The following is a 20,080-nucleotide window of genomic DNA, read 5'->3' on the forward strand; positions in this document are numbered from 1 at the left end:
TTTAAGCAGTTCAAGTCCAGTGAATAACCTGAAATGGTACAAAGCTAAGCGGTAAACTGCCAGAGGATAAAAAAGAAAGTTGAGGTTACCAAAAACTGAAAAATAATGTAAATTTCAGAGTTGTTAAAAAAGGCCCTTTTCAGGGAACAAGTAATGGGTTAACAACTGCAGCTGTTATACAGCAATAGAAGTAAATTAAGCCTTGAAATTTGATGCAAACAATTCCTACAGGTGTCCCAACTTTTGTTGATAGGTTACAAACCCTCTGTATAAAAGCAGTGTTGGAACAGACTGTGTTGCTTCACCCTCTGAAGCATTATTTGGACAATATTGCACTGCAGCGAGTAGTATGTTGCTATCATAATAGCGAGAAAAAGACAATTAACAAAGGAAGACAGACAGATCATTATAACCCTTGAAAGTGTCGGTCTTTCCTGAAGAGAAATTGCAAAGAAGCCAAGGTGCTTGTGAGTGCAGTTTCCTACACCATCAAAAGGCACTTGGAAACTGGAGGAAACTCTGACAGCAAGAGGTCTTGCAGACCCAAAGCCACAACACAATTTGATGACAAGTTTCTGAGAGTCAACAGCTTACGTGATGGACGGCTCACAGGACAACAGCTTCAAGCACAGCTTAACACTGGTCGAAGTAAGGAAGTCTCAGTTTCAACTGTGAAGAGAAGACTTTGAGTTGCAGGTTCGACAGGTCGAGTGGCAGTAAGAAAGCTATTGCTAAGATGGCAAAATAAGAAAAACAGGCTTGCCTGGGCCATGAAGCACCGCCAGTGGACTACTGAAAACTGGATGAAGGTCTAATGGACCGATGAATCAAAATCTGAAATCTTCGGTTCATCACGCAGGGTTTTTGTATGCCATCGAGTTGGCGAAGGATGGTTCCTCAGTGTGTGACACCAACTGTCAAACATGGAGGAGGAAGCGTGATGATCTGGGGCTCTTTTGCTGGATCCAGAGTCGGCGACTTGCACAGAGTGACTGGCACCCTGAACCAAAAGGGCTACCACAGCATTTTGCAGCACCATGCAATACCCTCTGGTCTATGCCTCGTTGGACAGGGGTTCATCCTACAGGAAGATAACGACCCAAAACATACCTCCAGGCTATGTCAGAACTACCGAAGAAGAAAAGAACAAGACGGTAGGCTTCAAATCATGGAATTGCCAGCACAGTCTCCACACTTAGCCCCATCGAGCTGGTTTGTGATGAACTGGACAGAAGGGTGAAAGCAAAGCAACCTACAAGTGCAACACATTTGTGGGAACTTCTGCAACAGTGTTGGGAAGAACTTTCCGAACAATATTTGATTTCCATTGTAGAAAGGATGCCACGAGTATGTTCGGCTGTTATATCTGCAAATGGTGGCTGCTTTGACGAGTCAAAAATTTAGATGAAATTTTGTTCAACAAAACGATTCCATGATTTCTTTTTTATCTGCAATTGTTTATTTGTTCTATGCTTTAATTTCAGTGCATTGAAGCATTAAACTGCTTAAATTTCAGTAAAAACTGGAAAAATGGGGGTGTTGTAAAAATTCTGACCGGTAGAGTAGATTATCGAGGAACAACTTATTTTAATTTAATGTTATATTTTGAGCACGAATCGGAACATGAATCGGAAGACAAATCTGCAGTTGAACCCCACTTTGTCTCTGGATTCGACTCGATCACACATGTATAGAGAAGAGTGAGACAATATTTCTACTCTGTCTGTCTGTCTGGTGCCTAGGCAGTCAAACAAAATTGACAGTCATTCCAAACAGGAAACTTACTGCTTTTAAGGATGTCATAAAGGACACAAACAACAGGCCCGAATAACTAATGTAACATGTTAGATGGGGTGATGTAATGGGCACTGCGTCAATGGCGGTAAAACCCAGAATTTATTTTTAAGCCTTTAAACATCTTCAACCCTTTCTTTAAGTTGAATTATATACTTGAACACTCTAGAACACAAATCACCTTCATCCTACTTCGAAGAGCCTCCAGTTTTTCAGTACTTTGACCTTTTCTGTATGGTGGTGTATGAAGGTGATGTATAAGACTGCTTCAACAGCACTAAATTTCCACGATTTTTTTAACTGTCTTTAAAATTATTATTTTATTAAAATTGAAGTATATACTTGAACAATTTGTGGGGTATCGTGTTCTATGAACTCTAGTTCATAAAGAATTTGTGATGCTGACATCTACCTTTGCCTAATGTTTGCCTGAAGCTCTGGCTGCTTGAGTTTTGTTTTGGTAAATGGGACCCAACCTTCTTGGGTTTTATTGCACGTCCTCCATTTTGGTGTAGTAAATGCATCACACATGGCACTCGTTATCTAGAATTAACATCTGGCAGTGTGTATTGTTTGTCGGTGATGTGTAATTCTACTTTCAGGATCCATCGGAGTCTCCATATGTCTTCAAGGATGACCCGTACCTCATCCCCTACGGCATACGTGACCACGTAAAACAATCTTTGTCACTTTCTTTTTTTCTGTTGACTAACATTGTTTGTCATTTAAGGCATCCTGGGAATTTTGCTATGTTTGTGTTGGAAGGGAGTTCTTTACTCGTAGTGCCTATAAAGTTTGTTTGAGCTGCTGTGCTGTTCTGTTGCAGAGAATTTTTCTGCAAGCTCGTGAGTCGGGAAGGCTAGCGGCAGAGTATGTGGTGCGGAACTATCCTCAGCTGTTCAACAAAGAGCAAGCTGAACCTCTCATCCCGGTGGGTGTTTGTTTAAATGTGCAATAAATTTTGCCAGTTTAAGTGAAGTTAGTATCCCAGAGCAAGCCTCTGCTCCTAAGGGCTCCACTGCCTTTGACTTCCGCTTGTGTCAGCCCACCCCAAACTGACAGACAGACAGACCAGCACAGATTATAATCTTATATATCATTCTCTTTGCGAACCCCACTTCCACCCCTCACCTTGCTATCCTTTTGTTTTTCTCTCTCTTTCTCTTTCTCTTTCTCTTTTTCTCTCTCTTTTTCTCTCTTTCTGTCTCTTTCTCTCTCTCTTTCTGTCTCTTTCTCTCTCTTTCTGTCTCTCTCTCTTTCTGTCTCTCTCATCAAGTTACTTACGTGTTGTTGATCATTTTGCTTGGCCTGGTTCATTAATCTTATTTTAATAAGTGTCAACGGCATTTAAATTTACTCTAGCAAAAAAAGATGATAATATAATTTTATCCCACTGACATGAGCTTCCAAAAACGCTTTTAAATCAAAGGTATCTGCGAATGCAGAATAATGTATCGTACGTACAAACTTCCTTTCACGCCATGAGGCTCATAGGGCTGCTGAAGCAGTTTCATTTGGATAAGGATTACAGTCCTGGACAGGTCGCCACTCCGACGCAGGATACTCAAATGGCTTATTACCCCACTAAGCTGGTACTCATTTAACCGACCTCAGATGGTATTTCAACAGCACAATAGGGGCTCAAACTCAGGACTCTAACATCTTAAGCCAGCAATCTTAACTGTGAAGCCAACACCAGGCTTATTGCACATACACATACAACCTTGAGTTTTCATCTCTTGTTCTACAGTTCAAAGGTAAAATGTTAAAATTTAGCAAACACAACACATGATACATTCCAATGCATTTCATCTTGTTCTTATTTTTGGTTAGACAATTATTGTAAGCCTCACAGAAAGTTAGAAACTTTAATAGAAACCTCCATTAATGTACTGAAGAGAAGAAAAATATCCAAGAAAGATGATTGCGAGTTGAGTCTAAGGGCTGTGTCTGGCACGGAGATATACTTGCCTCTTTCAGCAGCTCTTGCTTGGGTTTGATTCCTGGTCAAACTATAAACCGTTGCCCTGGTGCTTTGCCAGAAGGGAATTGCATCAATGAGTGCACCGTCCCTCGGAGGGACTTCAGCTCAGTTGAGATGCATGTCCCGTATGATAAACACCCATAGTGTCTTTTGTTAGAGTAACTCCACTGTGTTCTGGCACCACAGTCAAATCACAAATTCCTGTCATAACCTTCACACACAACTTTGGTATAGTGTCACCAGAATCGCATGCAGGCATTTAATATTACCAACACCTATATTCCCCACACAGTGAAAGAACAAGCATGCAGTGATGAGACTAGACTGGGATGGAATACATACTCTCTTTTTCTCTGGACAAGGGGAAGTCAAGCATGTTGATTCCACAACGTGATTGTAGTATACTGAATAATTTGATTTATTCGGTAATATGTGTGTAAAATGCTTGACCATTGCAACTTCCTGTTTCTTGCGGAAAGGCCTTTATGCCCACGATACTGAAAAGGCAGGAAGGTGAGCAGGAACCTCTTTTGGACTTTGAGGAACATATCTTGATGCGGAATTTTCAAGAAGCAGTTGATGCCTACGACAAGCTCCTTCAAGAAGGTTGGTACAGGAACAGTATCTTGTCTGAACGTTATGTTCTCACAGATTGGTGAATCCGTTTTGATCCACAAGATTTCCTTAAAGGTGCTGCTATGGTAGCTGATAAGAGCCTAAAATATCCAACCTTAGGCCAAACAAAAATGTTTTGTCCAATTTCAGACCGGAGACTATTTGGGTCAGTCAGGTGAGAATTTTTTAGAAAATTTAATTTAAATATTTTGAAACGTTTTAAGATCTTTACTGAGCTAAAAGTTCTGTTCACCGATATTTACACGCCCAAAGCATGCATAAACAGTGCATTGTTCCTGTGAATGCAAACCATTCAAACAGAAGGCACGTGATGTGATCGACGGGCAAATCGAAACATGTGGAGTGTGACGAGCACTCCCCCGATCCACATTGGTATACGGCTATATTATTTGGGTATCGGGGGATCATTATGGTTGTTGATGATTTCACGTGCAGAGCCATGACTGATGTTCAGGTGTTGTGCCACTTCGTCAATAGTCGACCGTCGGTTATCCAGAATAATGGTGTGGACTCCTTCAATGTTTTCTTCTGTTGTGGACGTGGATGTGCTTCCAGATCCATCATCAGTGACACTTGTGCAACCGTTTTTGAACATGGTAATCCAATCATACTGTCAGAGGGAATACACACCTTTGGGGTTTCCTTCCCTTTGGTGTACGTATTAGTGTAGTAGATAGTAGAAAAATCGTGCAAATTATGATACAAGCATCAAATTTGGCATTTCTGTTCTGCAGGGCTTTCTGATCAAATCTGCCCGATTGGCCATTTGAAAATCCAAATTTTAAAAAATTTGAAAAAAAAAAAACTTCAACAAAAATTGAAGTCACAGCTGCCTGAAATTCTTGAAGCACAAGTGAACATCCCAGACAGAGAACCAAGGGGAGATGCAGTCATCATTGATGGCTCAGCACTTATCAATGCCCTACCTCCACGCACTTCAAAGATATTTGATGACGATGCTAAAGAAGACATCATCCCAAAGGAATCCTATGGTGCCAGGTACGAGAGGATGGACATAGTGTTTGATGTGTACAAGAAGTCAAGTCTGAAGTCTGAGGCAAGGTCGAAAAGGGGGCAAGGAATCGGAAGAAGAGTGACAGGAACCAGTAAGACCCCAAGTAACTGGAGAAGCTTTCTTCGAGATGACAGCAACAAGACTGAACTGTTTCACTTCCTTGCGGAAAAGATGTGTGAAGCACAGACGACAAGCACAGTCATTGTCACAAAACGAGAAGATGCCATTAGCAACACAAGGAAGTCACTGGATGCTGTGTCTCCATGTTGTCATGAAGAAGCTGACACTCGAATATTTGTACATGCCAGGGATGCAACAACGGATGGTAGCAAGTCCATTATCATTAAGGCTAATGACACGGACGTACTAGTCATAGCAATATCTGTACTGCCATCCTTACAGGAACTAGGTCTTGAGAACATGTGGATTGCCTTTGGCCAAGGAGCCAAGGCACGATGGATTCCAGTCCATGAGGTAGTTTCTGCAATAGGGCCTGAGAAAGCAAGAGGGATCCCATACTTCCATGCATTCACTGGATGTGACGTCGTGTCTGCCTTCCGCGGTAAAGGGAAGAAAACTGCATGGCAGACTTGGAACGTCTTTGATGATGTTTCTGAAACATTCACCAATCTCAGCCAGCATCCAACGTTGATTCGTGGTCTTGACTTTTTTGAAGTTTTTTTTTTTTTTTCAAAATTTGGATTTTCAAATGGCCAATCAGGCAGATTTGATTAGAACCCCCTGGACAACAAATGTACCAAATTTGATGCTTGTATTAATCATTTGCACGATTCCTCTCAAAAATTGCTATCTGCCCCACTATATATCGTTTGTGGTGCCTAACCTAGCACGTTCTCCAACGACTGCAATCCAGGGTCATGAACGAAAGTACAGGTCAGTTCCCACTTGAATGGATCTTTGTCAGTTGGTGTCTATGACTTCCGAGTGATGTTCCAATGACCACATCAACAGCGTAATGTTTTTGAAACTTGTATTTGAAATAAAAAGGTGCAAAGTTCACTGAGGAAGTTCACCATTACGTGCAATGTCCAACTCCGGGGGTAAAAATTTACATGGCAGGGGGTAAATCTATCATACCTGAAAATTAAGTATTCTGTAATATGCCATACCTGGTCAGCCTGTTTTAGAAAAATTGTGGTTGGCATGGGCATAGTTCCTGGGGGGGGGGTAGGGGGGATGCATCTCCCCCCTTCATGTAGGATGGGGAGGACGAACTATCTTTCATACCCCCCTAATATTCCTTTGTTTTTAGGTCATCTCTATCATCTCAGTAGAGATGACCTAATAAACCCAGTCTCGAAGCCTGTCTGTCCGTCCGTACGTACGTCTGTCCGTCCACAATCATACCGAGTGGAGACAAATAACCAATAGTGGAATGGATAGAGGTCGATGAGACATGCACAACGATATAACTTACAAGGTCGTCCAATGTCGAGGTCAACGTCACGAGGCTGTCAAAGTTGCGAAAATCGTCGATTTCAAATCGTATCTCCTCCCTCATTTATCAAGAGAGATCAAATGTTATTAGTGATTCAGATACTATGGACTATTATCTAGAACAACACGAGCCATTTTTTTGAAATTTGCTCTCGTTCCGATTTTATAGCCCTTCAAACTTCGTTCTGATTCCCCGTATGGGCCGTTCATAAAGTACGTACATACAAAAAAAAAGTATTAAAAAAATTAAGAACCGGAACTCTCCGAGACAAATATTACATTTGAAGCTTTTGTCAGATTTAACTAAAACAATGGAACACAAGTTTATATGCACACTTACTTTCATTTATGACATAAACATTGTTTTGAATCTTCGGCCCATATGGCCTACTCACAAGCAGCAGCAGGCAACAAGCCCTGCATTGGATAGCAGGCGACACAGCAATGGTGGCACGGTGATATCGATGATAAGCAAATGCAGTTTGGAGGTGTTCTTGAGGACGTAAATGGTTGTGATGATCTCAGACCAGGTGAGATGGAGTGTACCCTTAACCTTCCTTGCCTGACTTGCTTTGGCAGGACTTGTTTTGGTATGGTCTTCCTCATACGTTCCTTTTTTCTTTCTTCCCTTTTTTTTCTTCTTTTACAGACAGGATGGTGTGTTTCTTACTCAAACGTTATCTTCGTGAGTGTGTGCTCATGACATACTGGTGGCTTCTCTGGCACTTACATACAAAAAAAAAAGTATTAAAAAAATTAAGAACCGGAACTCTCCGAGACAAATATTACATTTGAAGCTTTTGTCAGATTTAACTAAAACAATGGAACACAAGTTTATATGCACACTTACTTTCATTTATGACATAAACATTGTTTTGAATGTCAATTTGTACTTTTATTTTCAAAATTGACATGCTGTGATATTAAAAGAAAAAGGTAAATTACACCGCGAGGGACTGCATCGTCATAGCTTACAAACATCTGTTCATAAGGAACTGCTGGCTTTGCAAGCGATTAGCGATGTATGAGGGGGGTGGGTGGATGGTCACAAGCCTGCATACAGAGGGGGGTGGGTGGTTTTGAAACCCGGAAGTAGAGCGTACGTACTTTATGAACTGCCCCTATTCCAGTCTGGCACAGAGTTACTTTCGACCTCTGGCAGAGATGACCAGCACTCCCTCTTGGGGGTATTTTTGAAAATAAAATCAGATATATTCTTTCAAAATTTATGAACCATAAAAACAAAATTGTTCATATATCGACTATACTAAAAAAATTGAATGTGTTTGTTTGTTTGTTCGTCCTTTATAGGCGGCCGAACCGTTGGATGGAATGAGATGAAACTTGGCATGAGTGATCCTTGGGACATGAGAACGGACATAGGGGGGTCAAGTTCAAGGTCAAAGGTCACGGGGTCAAGGGGGTGAAGGTCACCGGGTCAATTTCATCCGATCGAGACGGGACCAACGCCATTCGACAGATAATCAAAATCAAATGACACAGTTGATTGACGACATTAACTTCCGACTTCCGGTTTTCGAGTTATGATGTCCTAAATTGACTAACACGTCAATTTTTCATGTTTGTTTGTCCTTTATAGACGGCCAAACCGTTGGATACAATGAGATACCAAAGCTGTTGGGGTTAGGTTGAGGGTTGGGGTTAGTTGTTAGGGTTAGGGTTATCTAACCCTAACCCTAACCCCAACCGTAACAGCTTAGGTATCTCATTGTATCCAATGGTTTGGCCGTCTATAAAGGACAAACAAACATGGAAAGGCAGGGTTAGGGTTAGTTGTTAGGGTTAGGGTTATCTAACCCTAACCCCAACCCCAACCCCAACCCTAACCCTAACCCTAACCCTGCCTTTCCATTCCCTCCCCTCATTCCCTCCCCGCCCTACAGGCGGGTACTGTCTAGTTTGAATACTATGCTTGCAACACTACAATGATGATGTACTTTTTTATTCATACATCATTCTCATTTCTAACTCAATGTCGCTATTTTTATAATGATGATGTTGACAGTAACTCTTTAGTCTTTGTTATTTGATACATCATGTTATGACGATTTTTTTTTTTTAGCAACGTCAGACAAAATCAATAACACTATTATCGTTATCATGTGAGGCAGACAACACGTAATACATGATAACATACAGACTCACATTCTATACAAATTATTCCGTACAGACTCAAAAATCAATTCCCCCCCCCCCCACCCCACCACAATTTTCTTTTTTTTTGTTTTTTTTTCTTTTTTCTTATGAAAAATATTTTTGGGGTTTTTTTGAGGGTCAGGAATTTATTTTTAGCCTTATTTTTTTGTTTTAAATAAGTTTTTACCTGTTTTTGGATCCACATGGAGGATCTCTAAGTCTTACTCACGTTGTTGTTGTTCATCTTCTTCTTGTGGACTTTTTTGTTTCACAACCTACAGTTTTCATCGAAACTTCCTGAAACTTGGCATATACATGTAAAAATACCCTGCGCAGACACTAACCATCTCCGATTTTGAAAATTCCTCCGAGAAAAAAAAATTATGACTTCAAAATATCTCCACTCATGGAAATCGCCTAAAAAAATTATCTCCGAAACTAGGCAAGCTTTTTGAATTCTGTTTGTGGGAATCGAGCAGGGCATTAGCAGAGATGAATTACCGCACATATGATAGATACATCAGTGTGTCATCATATCAATTTTTATGACATCATTCCCGTTTTTTGTTTCACAACCCAGAGTTTTCATCGGATCTTCCTGAAACTTGCCATGTATATGCAGAGAGCCCACGCGCAGGCAGTAGCCATCTCCTATTTTGGAAATTATTTCGAGAAAAAAAAGTTGACGTCATAATATCGCCGCTAATGGAAATCGCCTATACCATTATCTCTGAAACTAGGCAAGCTGTTTGAATTTTTGTTTGCGGGAATCAAGCCGGGCATTAACACAGATAATTTATCGCAAACCTGATACATCACAATGACGTCATATTCGTTTTTATGACGTCATCATTAAGAGGATGAGGATCTTAGCTCATTTGAGCTTGTTTTTTGCACCTGGCCAAAAATAGATCATTTTTTTTGTTAGTTTTTTTTAACAAAATTGAATATATTGTTGAGGATTCAGCGGCGGGAGGGGGGGGGGGTTTCGAATGATTGGTCAATCACTATCCGTAACCAGTTTGGGTTTTCGCACCCTACTCTCGACAGCCAAATTTTACAGATTTGGCGCCACCCTAACCACCGCCATCTCCGGGATTATAACGCCGGCTGGTTTGGCACAGGCCTCGGGTCACGCGTCTTGAATCGTGATAACAATGTACCCCTGGACCTTACCAGTTGTGGAAATAGACCACGGTTACAGACTGGTTTTGTCAGAGACCGAGCGAATTCTGCCAGTCTGTAACCATTTTGGTTTTTATATCCAAATCGAGCGGATCGTTCCTCGGCGTGGCACAAATTAATTCAAAGCGGCAACTTCATACGAATCAGCCAAATTTATTGGGTGACACATCGGGAAAAACGACACAAGCAAAGCATTCACGACAATGTTATAATCAATCTATAACCCGTTCTTAACAAGGGAGCTACGGATTACGGGTGTCAAAGGGAACTATAACGAGATAAACCTTAGACGACATGCAAACAAGACATGGACAGCATGCAGACAAGACACAGAGTACTTGGTGATGTTTGATGGACGAGAGGAAAGTGTCAAAGGCACGAATGTGGCTCGTGACAAGCCGATGTCCACAGATTCGAGCGCCCAAGCTCAAACACTCGTGGCAAGATGGCGCTCGTCCTCCTTTTGTCGCACCGCCCACGCACGCGGCCTCTGCGCGTTCTGACCCCGCGTAAGGTCGACGGCACAAGACCGTCAGATCGATGGTGGGTTTCAGCTGGTTTCGCACAAGGTCCAGCATACAAGTCCAGGCCTGGCCTGTTCACCAGACCAGGCCAAATTGAGGTGTTGGGCTCCGCAGGCTGGGTCCATGGGATTCCAAGACGTCGTCGAGCCGTGAGGTGAGTAGGCACAGTCAGAGGCTCCGTCACTGGACTCAGGATGAACCTGTCGATGTGCTCCTCACAAAAGCCGATCGCGCCCCACCTCGGCGCTCAGTTTCACCACTGCCGATCGCAGACTCGGCACGCTCAGGTTCAGTTTTCTCTCCCGGCAAATCCACCACTGCCTTTCCTTTGCTCGCTCTCCTCGAAGCCCACTGGCTCCTCCCTTCAGTTTCACTTCCTTCTCGAGGCCACTTCCCCTCTCAGCGCTGGGCAGGGACTATTGTCTGGAGAGTGGAAGGAAGAAGAAGAAACTCTCGGTACACCACCACTGCACAAACAAATAACAGCCTGTGACACCTCCCGACACATGTAACGTCAAATTATCGAACAACCTGGCTAAACATGCACTTAATGGGGGATCTGGGCTAATCCTATAATTAGTAACACACTAAGGGCCATTTCCGCAACACTACCCCCACCTTTCTCCCGAGGCTTTCCCGAGCCTCCATCTGGGGCAGCCCATGGCAATGGCCCTGTCTAACGTACAGCACAGATCTCCCATTTATTCTAACCCACAACATGGGAAGCACTTAACTCCAAAAACCAAAGTGTCACAGTAAGATTGGCATGTCCCTATCCTAGTGTGTCGGGTCACCAATCTAACAAACAAATTCACACTCTATGCACACGACTTAACATTCTAATTATGGAGCAGGACATTCAATATTTGCATAGGAGCAGGACATTCAAAGGTTCAAAGTTCTTTCACGTCTTCGCTCCTTCATGCCCCTCCCAGCAGTGTTGTCCATTCACTCCTGAGGGTTTCCTCACTTCGTGGCCTTATTGGCCTCTCACCAGGTGAGTTGTCGGCCCAATGGCCTAATCTCACAAAGAGTTCTTCGGCCCACTGAGCCAACAAAATGGCACGAATCTTCTGCTGCAACGGCCCACAAAATGGACTGAATCTTCGGCCCATATGGCCTACTCACAAGCAGCAGCAGGCAACAAGCCCTGCATTGGATAGCAGGCGACACAGCAATGGTGGCACGGTGATATCGATGATAAGCAAATGCAGTTTGGAGGTGTTCTTGAGGACGCAAATGGTTGTGATGATCTCAGACCAGGTGAGATGGAGTGTACCCTTAACCTTCCTTGCCTGACTTGCTTTGGCAGGACTTGTTTTGGTATGGTCTTCCTCATACGTTCCTTTTTTCTTTCTTCCCTTTTTTTCTTCTTTTACAGACAGGATGGTGTGTTTCTTACTCAAACGTTATCTTCGTGAGTGTGTGCTCATGACATACTGGTGGCTTCTCTGGCACTTAGAGAGGGTGACCTAGCCTGGCCCCTGCGAACAAATTTTCCCATCAACACTAGTCGTAGGAGGTGTCACACATGAATGGTGTGGAGGAGAGTCGATCGAACCTAACCATTTACTTTTTGCTCTTGACAATGCAACAAACTCTGCTATGGCTAGAATGACCCTAATGACCCATTTTTCCTGACCTGGCACACTGTCCCATTCTATTCAACCTGGGCAAGGCCCTTATTGGTCTTTTTTTATTTGGTGGTGCTAGGCATAACTCGCTGGCTGGGGAGTGTGACTACTACTAGACCTCTTTGCCTGCTTCCAGTCGGGGGTGAAGGACACCCAGCGACCTTGGGGTTCACCTGAGCGTGCTTCTGGCACTCCTAACTAAGGGGTGGCTCTCTAGCCCCCATACGGTGCTCTCCTTGCACCCATACTGTGCTCTCCTAGCACCTATACTGTGCTCTCCTGGCACTAAACCTACCGTGCTCTCCTGGCACTGAACCCTACCGTGCTCTCCTGGCACCTCCGACAGCCTTCACCTGCCAGGAACCCCCAAAGCCCTGGTGCCCTCTCTCCCGACTCACCAACTTCCAATACCATGTCACACTCCCAGCCAGTACCACCATACCTTGGCCTGCACCTACCCCTTAGCAGTCTGCCTGCACAATGGAACAGCAGCCAGAATCCATGTCAAATCCTCCAAGTCCCCCTAACCTACACTAACTTGGTTTTGAGACTCCTTCCGACAGGGTACGTTGTTCACACTCGCTCTCCTCATTCGCACAACCACGCCATTCACCCAAACACTTTAGTCATTCATTCCACAGTGTCACACACCCAGTCCACAACATCATCCAACACCATTCACTTTTATGTGAAAACAAAAACACCAGTCCATCAGATCCCACTTGGTCATCAAATTTAACTGATACACTTTTTCATCAAACCCCAATTAATTTGTCACTACGTCAATCGTCCGCTGGCCTCCTCCATATACTGCCCTAATCGTTTATTTCCACCAATTTAAACAAAATATCAAAATCTCTTCACCAGCCCCATGGAACCTCTGCATGGTTCCAACCAGGTATTTCAGTCCTTTGTCAAACAAGCCACTCTTTGTCATCCACTTGTTTCAGGCGTGTTTAACGCTCTGCCCGTAATGTCTCCACCACTTTTTTTCAATAATCACCCAAATCCACTCATGCCACTCTTATCCCTTCTGTCATTTCTCAATTGGCAACCACTCTCGATATAATTTTCAATCAAAATTTCTTACATCCCAATATGGCCTGCTTCTTTGGCTCATTGGAAGGGGAGTGAGGGAACGAATCCCTCATTACTCATTACATGACCCCGCCACCTTTCCGCCACGGCTCAAAGGGGTCACGTCTCAATTGGGGTTGTGGTCTACCCCCTCCTTTTCTCCAGGGTTCGCGGAAATCAGGTAAACCCCAATCGGGGGAGCAAACCATGCTGGACCAATACAAGAGAGGACGGAAACAGACTTGGAATATTTCTACAATTATTTTATTTACAGTAAAATAAAGACAAAGGCCAGACTTGATGCGAATATGCAATCAGGGAAATATTTACAATCGGCAAAAACACTTACTCAGTTCTACTTACAAGACGGGCCCACATGCAGACACACACACAAAAAGAAAAGAAACCCAGAGTTCTTTATTGGACCCTCCAGCCGATGAGAGGGAGACGAGGTAGGGTTCAGAGTCCGGATGGGTACCTGGCCGTCGGAGAAAGGGGGTACTCCATGCTGCGGCAGCTGCCAATTGTCGTCAGCCTGGTCCCAGTCGTACGTGTGGACTCGAGGTTCATGGTGGAGCTCGGGTGGTGAATAGCCAGGATCCACGGAGGGGGGTCAGGGTCGCTCTTTCCTTCCCTGTAGAGGGCCAGCAGAGACACGTTTGCCGCCTCGATGACCTTCTGCTCAACCCTCGTGACAGCAAAAACCCTTTCATGACAGCAAAAACCCAACTAAGAACTCGTAACAGCCCCTTGTAACCACTGCTCATAACCACTCAAGAACTCCAGCGCAACCCAAAAAAACACGACACCCTCGCAACCCCACCTGTCATTTTTATAGATTCCCTCAATAGGGGAGGGGCCTTGGTGAAGCCAACGTCACTGTTCACCCCAATTGGATGGGGCTTCCATGGGTCCACCATTTCTGGGTGGGGTTTCGGACATTCTGGAAAAACCCGTTCACTCTACTGCAGACTCGCTAAAAAGGACCCACCGCCAGATTGAATTGGGACGCTGGAGGAAGCGGCAAGGAACGGCTCCAAGACCCTGCCTTGGCAAGTCAGAGTGTTTGTAGACAGTGGGTGGGTAGTGGATCGTGATGGGGAATGGAATGGTTGTTGGTTGTTCATTGAAGGGTTCGTTGGATGTAAACATTTAATAACCTAACTAAAAAGAAGTCGCAACGCACATTTTTGATTCTCCCATTACACAAAAGGAAGGGAATCTAACTACACGTGTACTTAACGGGATAACTGACTTTTGGGACCTGGATGTTGAATGCAAATGGTTTCCAGATCCGTAACAATATATAACACGTTATCTCAAATAGTTATCGAGGGATTCGGACGAAACTTTGTGGATGAGTTGGGTCGGTGACAAAAACAAGCTGATTTGATTTTGTTTAAGTTACGGATGCAGATCGGGCCTATCATTGGGCTACAACACGTAAACTGTTCAGCCTGACGGAGGTACGTGCTCTACCGCCTGCCGTTCTAGTGGTTTTATTAGGAGGTGGTTTGGTGCATATATTGAGAATTAAAAATAGATATTTCTTTGAAAATGAAACGGTTTGTTTCCATTTGATTTCAATTAATGATTCGATGAATGATTTGAGACAATTGACCTGACCGTGACAGACAGCGCTGTCACTTGGCTGTCTGATTTGTAATCGGACATGTGAGCCCCTATTTACTATATGCAAAAAGAAGAAGAGGGACATCAATTGATGTACTTTATTCTAAAAACTGAATTTGATCCCGTAGTTATTTATCAAAAGTTACAGTGGATGTGTCGCAAACAAGCCTAGGATGTCTTGAGAGTGTTCATTGAATGAAAGACCACCTGTTTTGAGAGACCACCTTGGGCTTGACGCCATGGGCAGTCTATCAAGTAAGGATCATTTTTATACTGAGCGAGCGTTCATCTGTCATTTACCTCCCATCGATATAGCAGAGCCTACCCGTCGCTTCACAAACGGACTATAAATAATTTGGGAAAGAAGGAGAAGGAAAGGAAGACAAATTTACCCGTGCATGGAGTGCTTTAACCCCTCCTACCTCACCCCCCCTCCCCGTCCTCATGTCCTGCTCCCATCATCCCTTTGCTCACCTACAGGCCCTTCTGTTTTCTTCTTTTTTTCTCGGGGGTGGGGTGGGGTGGAGAAGGGAGGGAGGACAAATTTACCCATGCAAAGTGCTTTAACCTCAGTATTGTCCAGGTAAAAAAAGGAAATTGTAATACCCTCTGCCGCCACCACCACCATGTGGTGTGAGTAATGAATATGTGGAGTGTGGAGTACCTAAAATGAAGAAGTGATGAAGTTCTCAGTTTTATGACATATAGAGTTACTTAGTTTTTGTAATGTCATTTAAACTGGCTGTCGACTTTTTCTTCTTTCTCCCAAGGAACCCCTGTGCCTTTGCCACTGACCAACCATCTGCTTGATTTGCTGAGCTACTATGGAGATGCGAAACTCGATCCTAAAACACAAAATGTACGTAATACCCATAATGTGATAAACCCTCCATCCCCCAGATCACCTCCTCTACCCTCAAATGTTTGCAACAATGTGCTGCCATTGAAGAGAACAGAATTCTCCACATTGAGGGAGGCCTTCACCCTGCAGTGGACTTAATTAGGCTGGTTGATTCAAGTTTGCACCAAAGGAATGATTTTGAGAATGCAGATCATGTAAATTTTTTTTGGGAATGAATATAAGGTTTTGTGTTTTCTCCATTGTGCTCTCATTGAGATTTTGCTTTTACTTCCTGTGAGGATCACTGCTTCAAATTCTCTAGTTGCAAGTTGATTTCTTGGTGATCCGGAAATTGATGGGGGTAAATCACGCTTCAAATGTCTGGATGGGGTGGGGAGAGTGGTTGGTGGGCAACTGGGAAATGGGAGCACAAATGTGCGGAAACGCAGAGGAACCACCGACTCGATCATTTGCATGCTTATGGAAAGTCTTGCCTTCACCTGCATGTTTCGTTTACTCAAAGCGACTGGTGATCGCATTGTTATCCTGGGTCTACTTTGTATTACACTGATTTTGTTTGTACATGAATCCTGACAAAAGTGTCTGCGCTGCAGGAAAGGCGCTGGATGAGGCCCACCCAATCCACATGGAGGTAAGACATCACGTCTGTTCGAATTCTTCCTTTTAATTCTCCACTGTACTCCCCTGCATTTTGGATTCAAATGCTCTCTTCCATATGTTTTATTTCTCCTCCCCTCCCACTTTTCCTCATTACTCCCTCATGTTCTCTTGCCCTCCATTATTCTTTCTTTTCTGTTTGCATTCTCCAAATCTAATTTTCGCCCTTGAGTCCTTCTTTTATCCATCTTTATATCTCGCGGCAAGATCTCCTTTCCAGTTTTTTTAACCTGTGTCCTACATTTCCCCTTCCCCTCCACCCTCTTAATTTTATCATTCTATCATGTTAATTTTCCCCTGCCCCCCACCCTTATTCATATTTCACTATTCTTCCTCTACTCCATTGTTTTTCCTCCGCCCCCCCCCCCCATTTTTTCACTTATACTACACCACTTCTTTTTTTCTCTCTCTCTTTTATTCAGGGAAAACTTCCATGCTGAACGTATTTTCAAAGCTATGGATGTCAAGGATGTTCATTCTTACCGTGCACTGATACGTGGAACAGTAAAGGTGGACAAAGAGTTCTGTTTTTTTACTGTCATTTTGTTTTGATCGACTTTGTAATCTTAATCTCTCATGAAATCCTTGTCCATTAAGCATTGTTACCTCTACCACCAAAGGTGAGGGAGGTTATGTTTTCACCCCTTTCTGTCTGTTTGTTTGTTTGTCTGTTTTTTTGTGTGCATGATATCTCAAAAAGTTGTAGACGGATTCAGATGAAATTTGGTGGGCAGGTTGGGTATGTGACAAGGACGAACTAATTAGATTTTGGTGAAGATACAGATCTGGATCCGACTATTAGAATTTTTGAAGTGTTTCTTCACCGTTGAGAGACAGAGCCAAAAATGGTATATAGCATGATATCTCAAAAAGTTGTGGACGAATTCGGACGAAAGTTGGTGGACATGTTGGGTGTGTCACAATGAAGAATTGATTCAATATTGGTGAGGATCCGAATCCGGATCCGGATCTGATAATTTTTTTATTATTCACCATTGAGAGATAAGGCTAAACTAATATATAACACGATATCTGAAAACGTTGGGGACAGATTCGGACGAAACTTGGTGGACATGTTGGGTGTGTGGCAAGGATAAATTGATTCGATAAATTGCGGAATCCTTTTTTTAAACAAAGCTCATGGAATCAACAAAATTTGCACAGGCATAACTTCAGGGTATCCTCATTAATCCCCGAAAGTTTCACCTTCCTTGGTCAAATCCTCTCGGAGGAGTAGATGATACATACATTCCTACATACATACGTACACTGTTCTGGCATTGTCTTACTTTACTGTTTTTGTTCATAGTCCATGTTAATTCGTTAATGCAATGCACTTTTATGTACTTGTCCAGGCCCGAGTGTACCTTTTATACTGAGTTTGTGTGTCCTTTCCCACGCTGCATAAACTTGTAGGCCTCATTCAAACCTGTTGCTGCCCTCCTCCCCTCCTTTCTCTTTTACTTTTCATTAATTTTCCTGCTTGTTTTCCCACTATCTCACACCCCAGTGCCCCACCATCAGTGTGCTCCCTTCTTCCACCAGTGCTGCCTTTTTGTGTGCTGCCTTCTGCCTTCTTCCCCTATGTCGTCTCACTTTTCCACATGCCTTCATTTTGTATAAAATTAAAATGTAGAAGTGTTGATACACAAAACAAAAAGGTTGATCAAAGTGTTGTGCATTCTTACCGTCACACCCATCGTATCCACGTATCCATATACACACCCATCGTATCCACGCCCATCATATCCAAACCCATCCAATCATATCCACGCCCTTTGTATCCACACCCACCCTATCCACACCCATCGTATCTATGCCCATCATATCCAAACCAATCACAACCACACCCATCGTATCTATGCCCATCATATCCAAACCAATCATAACCACACCCACCATTACCACACCCACCATTACCACACCCACCCTATCCACACCCATCATATCCACGCCCATCATATCCAAACCCATCCAATCATATCCACGCCCTTCGTATCCACACCCACCCTATCCACACCCATCGTATCTATGCCCATCATATCCAAACCAATCATAACCACACCCACCCTATCCACACCCATCGTATCTATGCCCATCATATCCAAACCAATCATAACCACATCCACCATAACCACACCCACCCTATCCACACCCATCGTATCCACGCCCTTCGTATCCACACCCATCATAACCACACCCTCCATAACCACACCCACCGTATCCACTCCCATCGTATCCACGCCCATAATATCCAAACCTATCCAATCGTATCCATGCCCTTCGTATCCACGTTCTTTGTATCCACACCCATCATATCCAAACCAATCGTAACCACACCCACCCTATCCACACCTATCATATCCACACCCAACCAATTTTATCAACACCCATCCAATCGTGTCCACGCCCATCGTATCCACGCCCATCCAATCGTATCCACGCCCATCATATCCACGCCCATCCAATCTTATCCACACCAATCTTATTCACACCAATCTTATCCACACCAATCTTATCCAGGATCAATAATTATGTGCATTTTTGACATATGCTTGCCCTCCTTCCCTCCCCCCACCCCACCCCAACCTTCACAATTGACTTCATTTTCTCAATTAAAACTATCCCCCCCCCCCTCTCCTCAATTTCTCTATGTAATATGTCGATAGATTTTCGAAGTTAAATTTTTGTTATTATTTTATTCAAACAGTATCTTACTCACAATGAGGCAAGCTGCTTGTACTTATCTGACTTGCAGTGCCTTTAACATCGTAATAATGCTGTACGTTTGGCATCTTTTGCCAGCATGGTGCAGGGGACAGAGCATTAGAGCTGTTTGTGGAGATGCAAGAACAAGGGTTACAAGGTAAGCTTTTGACGAGGTTGGCGTTGCTGACTTCCTTGATAACATTTCCAAATTTCATCTCATCTGGACGCTTTCATTTTGATCTCTCCGATCTGAATGCTTTTGTTTGTATACAAACCGTGGGCTCATATAAGTGTGAGATGGCTAAAAGGCAGTAGAGAATAGAACCCTAAAACTCGAATTCAAACGGAAAGGGCAGAAGACAGCACACTTACAGTGTGGCAGTGAAACAACATGTAGTTGCAATAATGGGATGAACAAACAGGAGGAGAGAGAGGAAAGAGAAGAGTGAAGGAAACATAACAGTCTGCATGTATGGAGCGAGATGGGGTGAGGGTGGTGGTGGGATTTAATGAGGATTTAAAAAACGATCTCAGTTTAGGGTCTGTGTGTAAATTTGTGACAGAGAATCCGACTCCTTATTATGCTGCACGTAATGTGCCTCGTATTTTACACTCGAGCACTCGCACTTGCACTTGAGAGTTGTACAAAGAACTTTGATGATTCAAAAGAGATCAACATGGGAGAGTCATCCTGTACTGTGCGATTGACCTTGGTATACACTGTTCAACCACTTTTTTATGTCGTCTCTTTTCTCC

General features: G+C 43.4%; 1 protein-coding gene across 1 annotated transcript in view; it reads left to right on the forward strand.

Annotated features, from left to right (window-relative positions):
• PTCD3 (pentatricopeptide repeat domain 3) overlaps positions 1-20,080 on the forward strand; it is a 57,333-nt gene that overhangs the window by 18,800 nt on the left and 18,453 nt on the right. Inside the window, exons 5-11 of the mRNA XM_085863051.1 lie at positions 2,397-2,465; positions 2,621-2,725; positions 4,258-4,384; positions 15,867-15,955; positions 16,552-16,589; positions 17,038-17,125; positions 19,421-19,481. Coding sequence (XP_085719177.1) covers positions 2,397-2,465; positions 2,621-2,725; positions 4,258-4,384; positions 15,867-15,955; positions 16,552-16,589; positions 17,038-17,125; positions 19,421-19,481 — 577 coding nt within the window. The remainder of the gene's footprint in view (positions 1-2,396; positions 2,466-2,620; positions 2,726-4,257; positions 4,385-15,866; positions 15,956-16,551; positions 16,590-17,037; positions 17,126-19,420; positions 19,482-20,080) is intronic.

This window comes from Eptatretus burgeri, chromosome 17 (genome assembly GCF_056783735.1).
Source record: "Eptatretus burgeri isolate ZD-2024b chromosome 17, Ebu_testis_v1, whole genome shotgun sequence".
Lineage (NCBI taxonomy): Eukaryota > Metazoa > Chordata > Myxini > Myxiniformes > Myxinidae > Eptatretus > Eptatretus burgeri.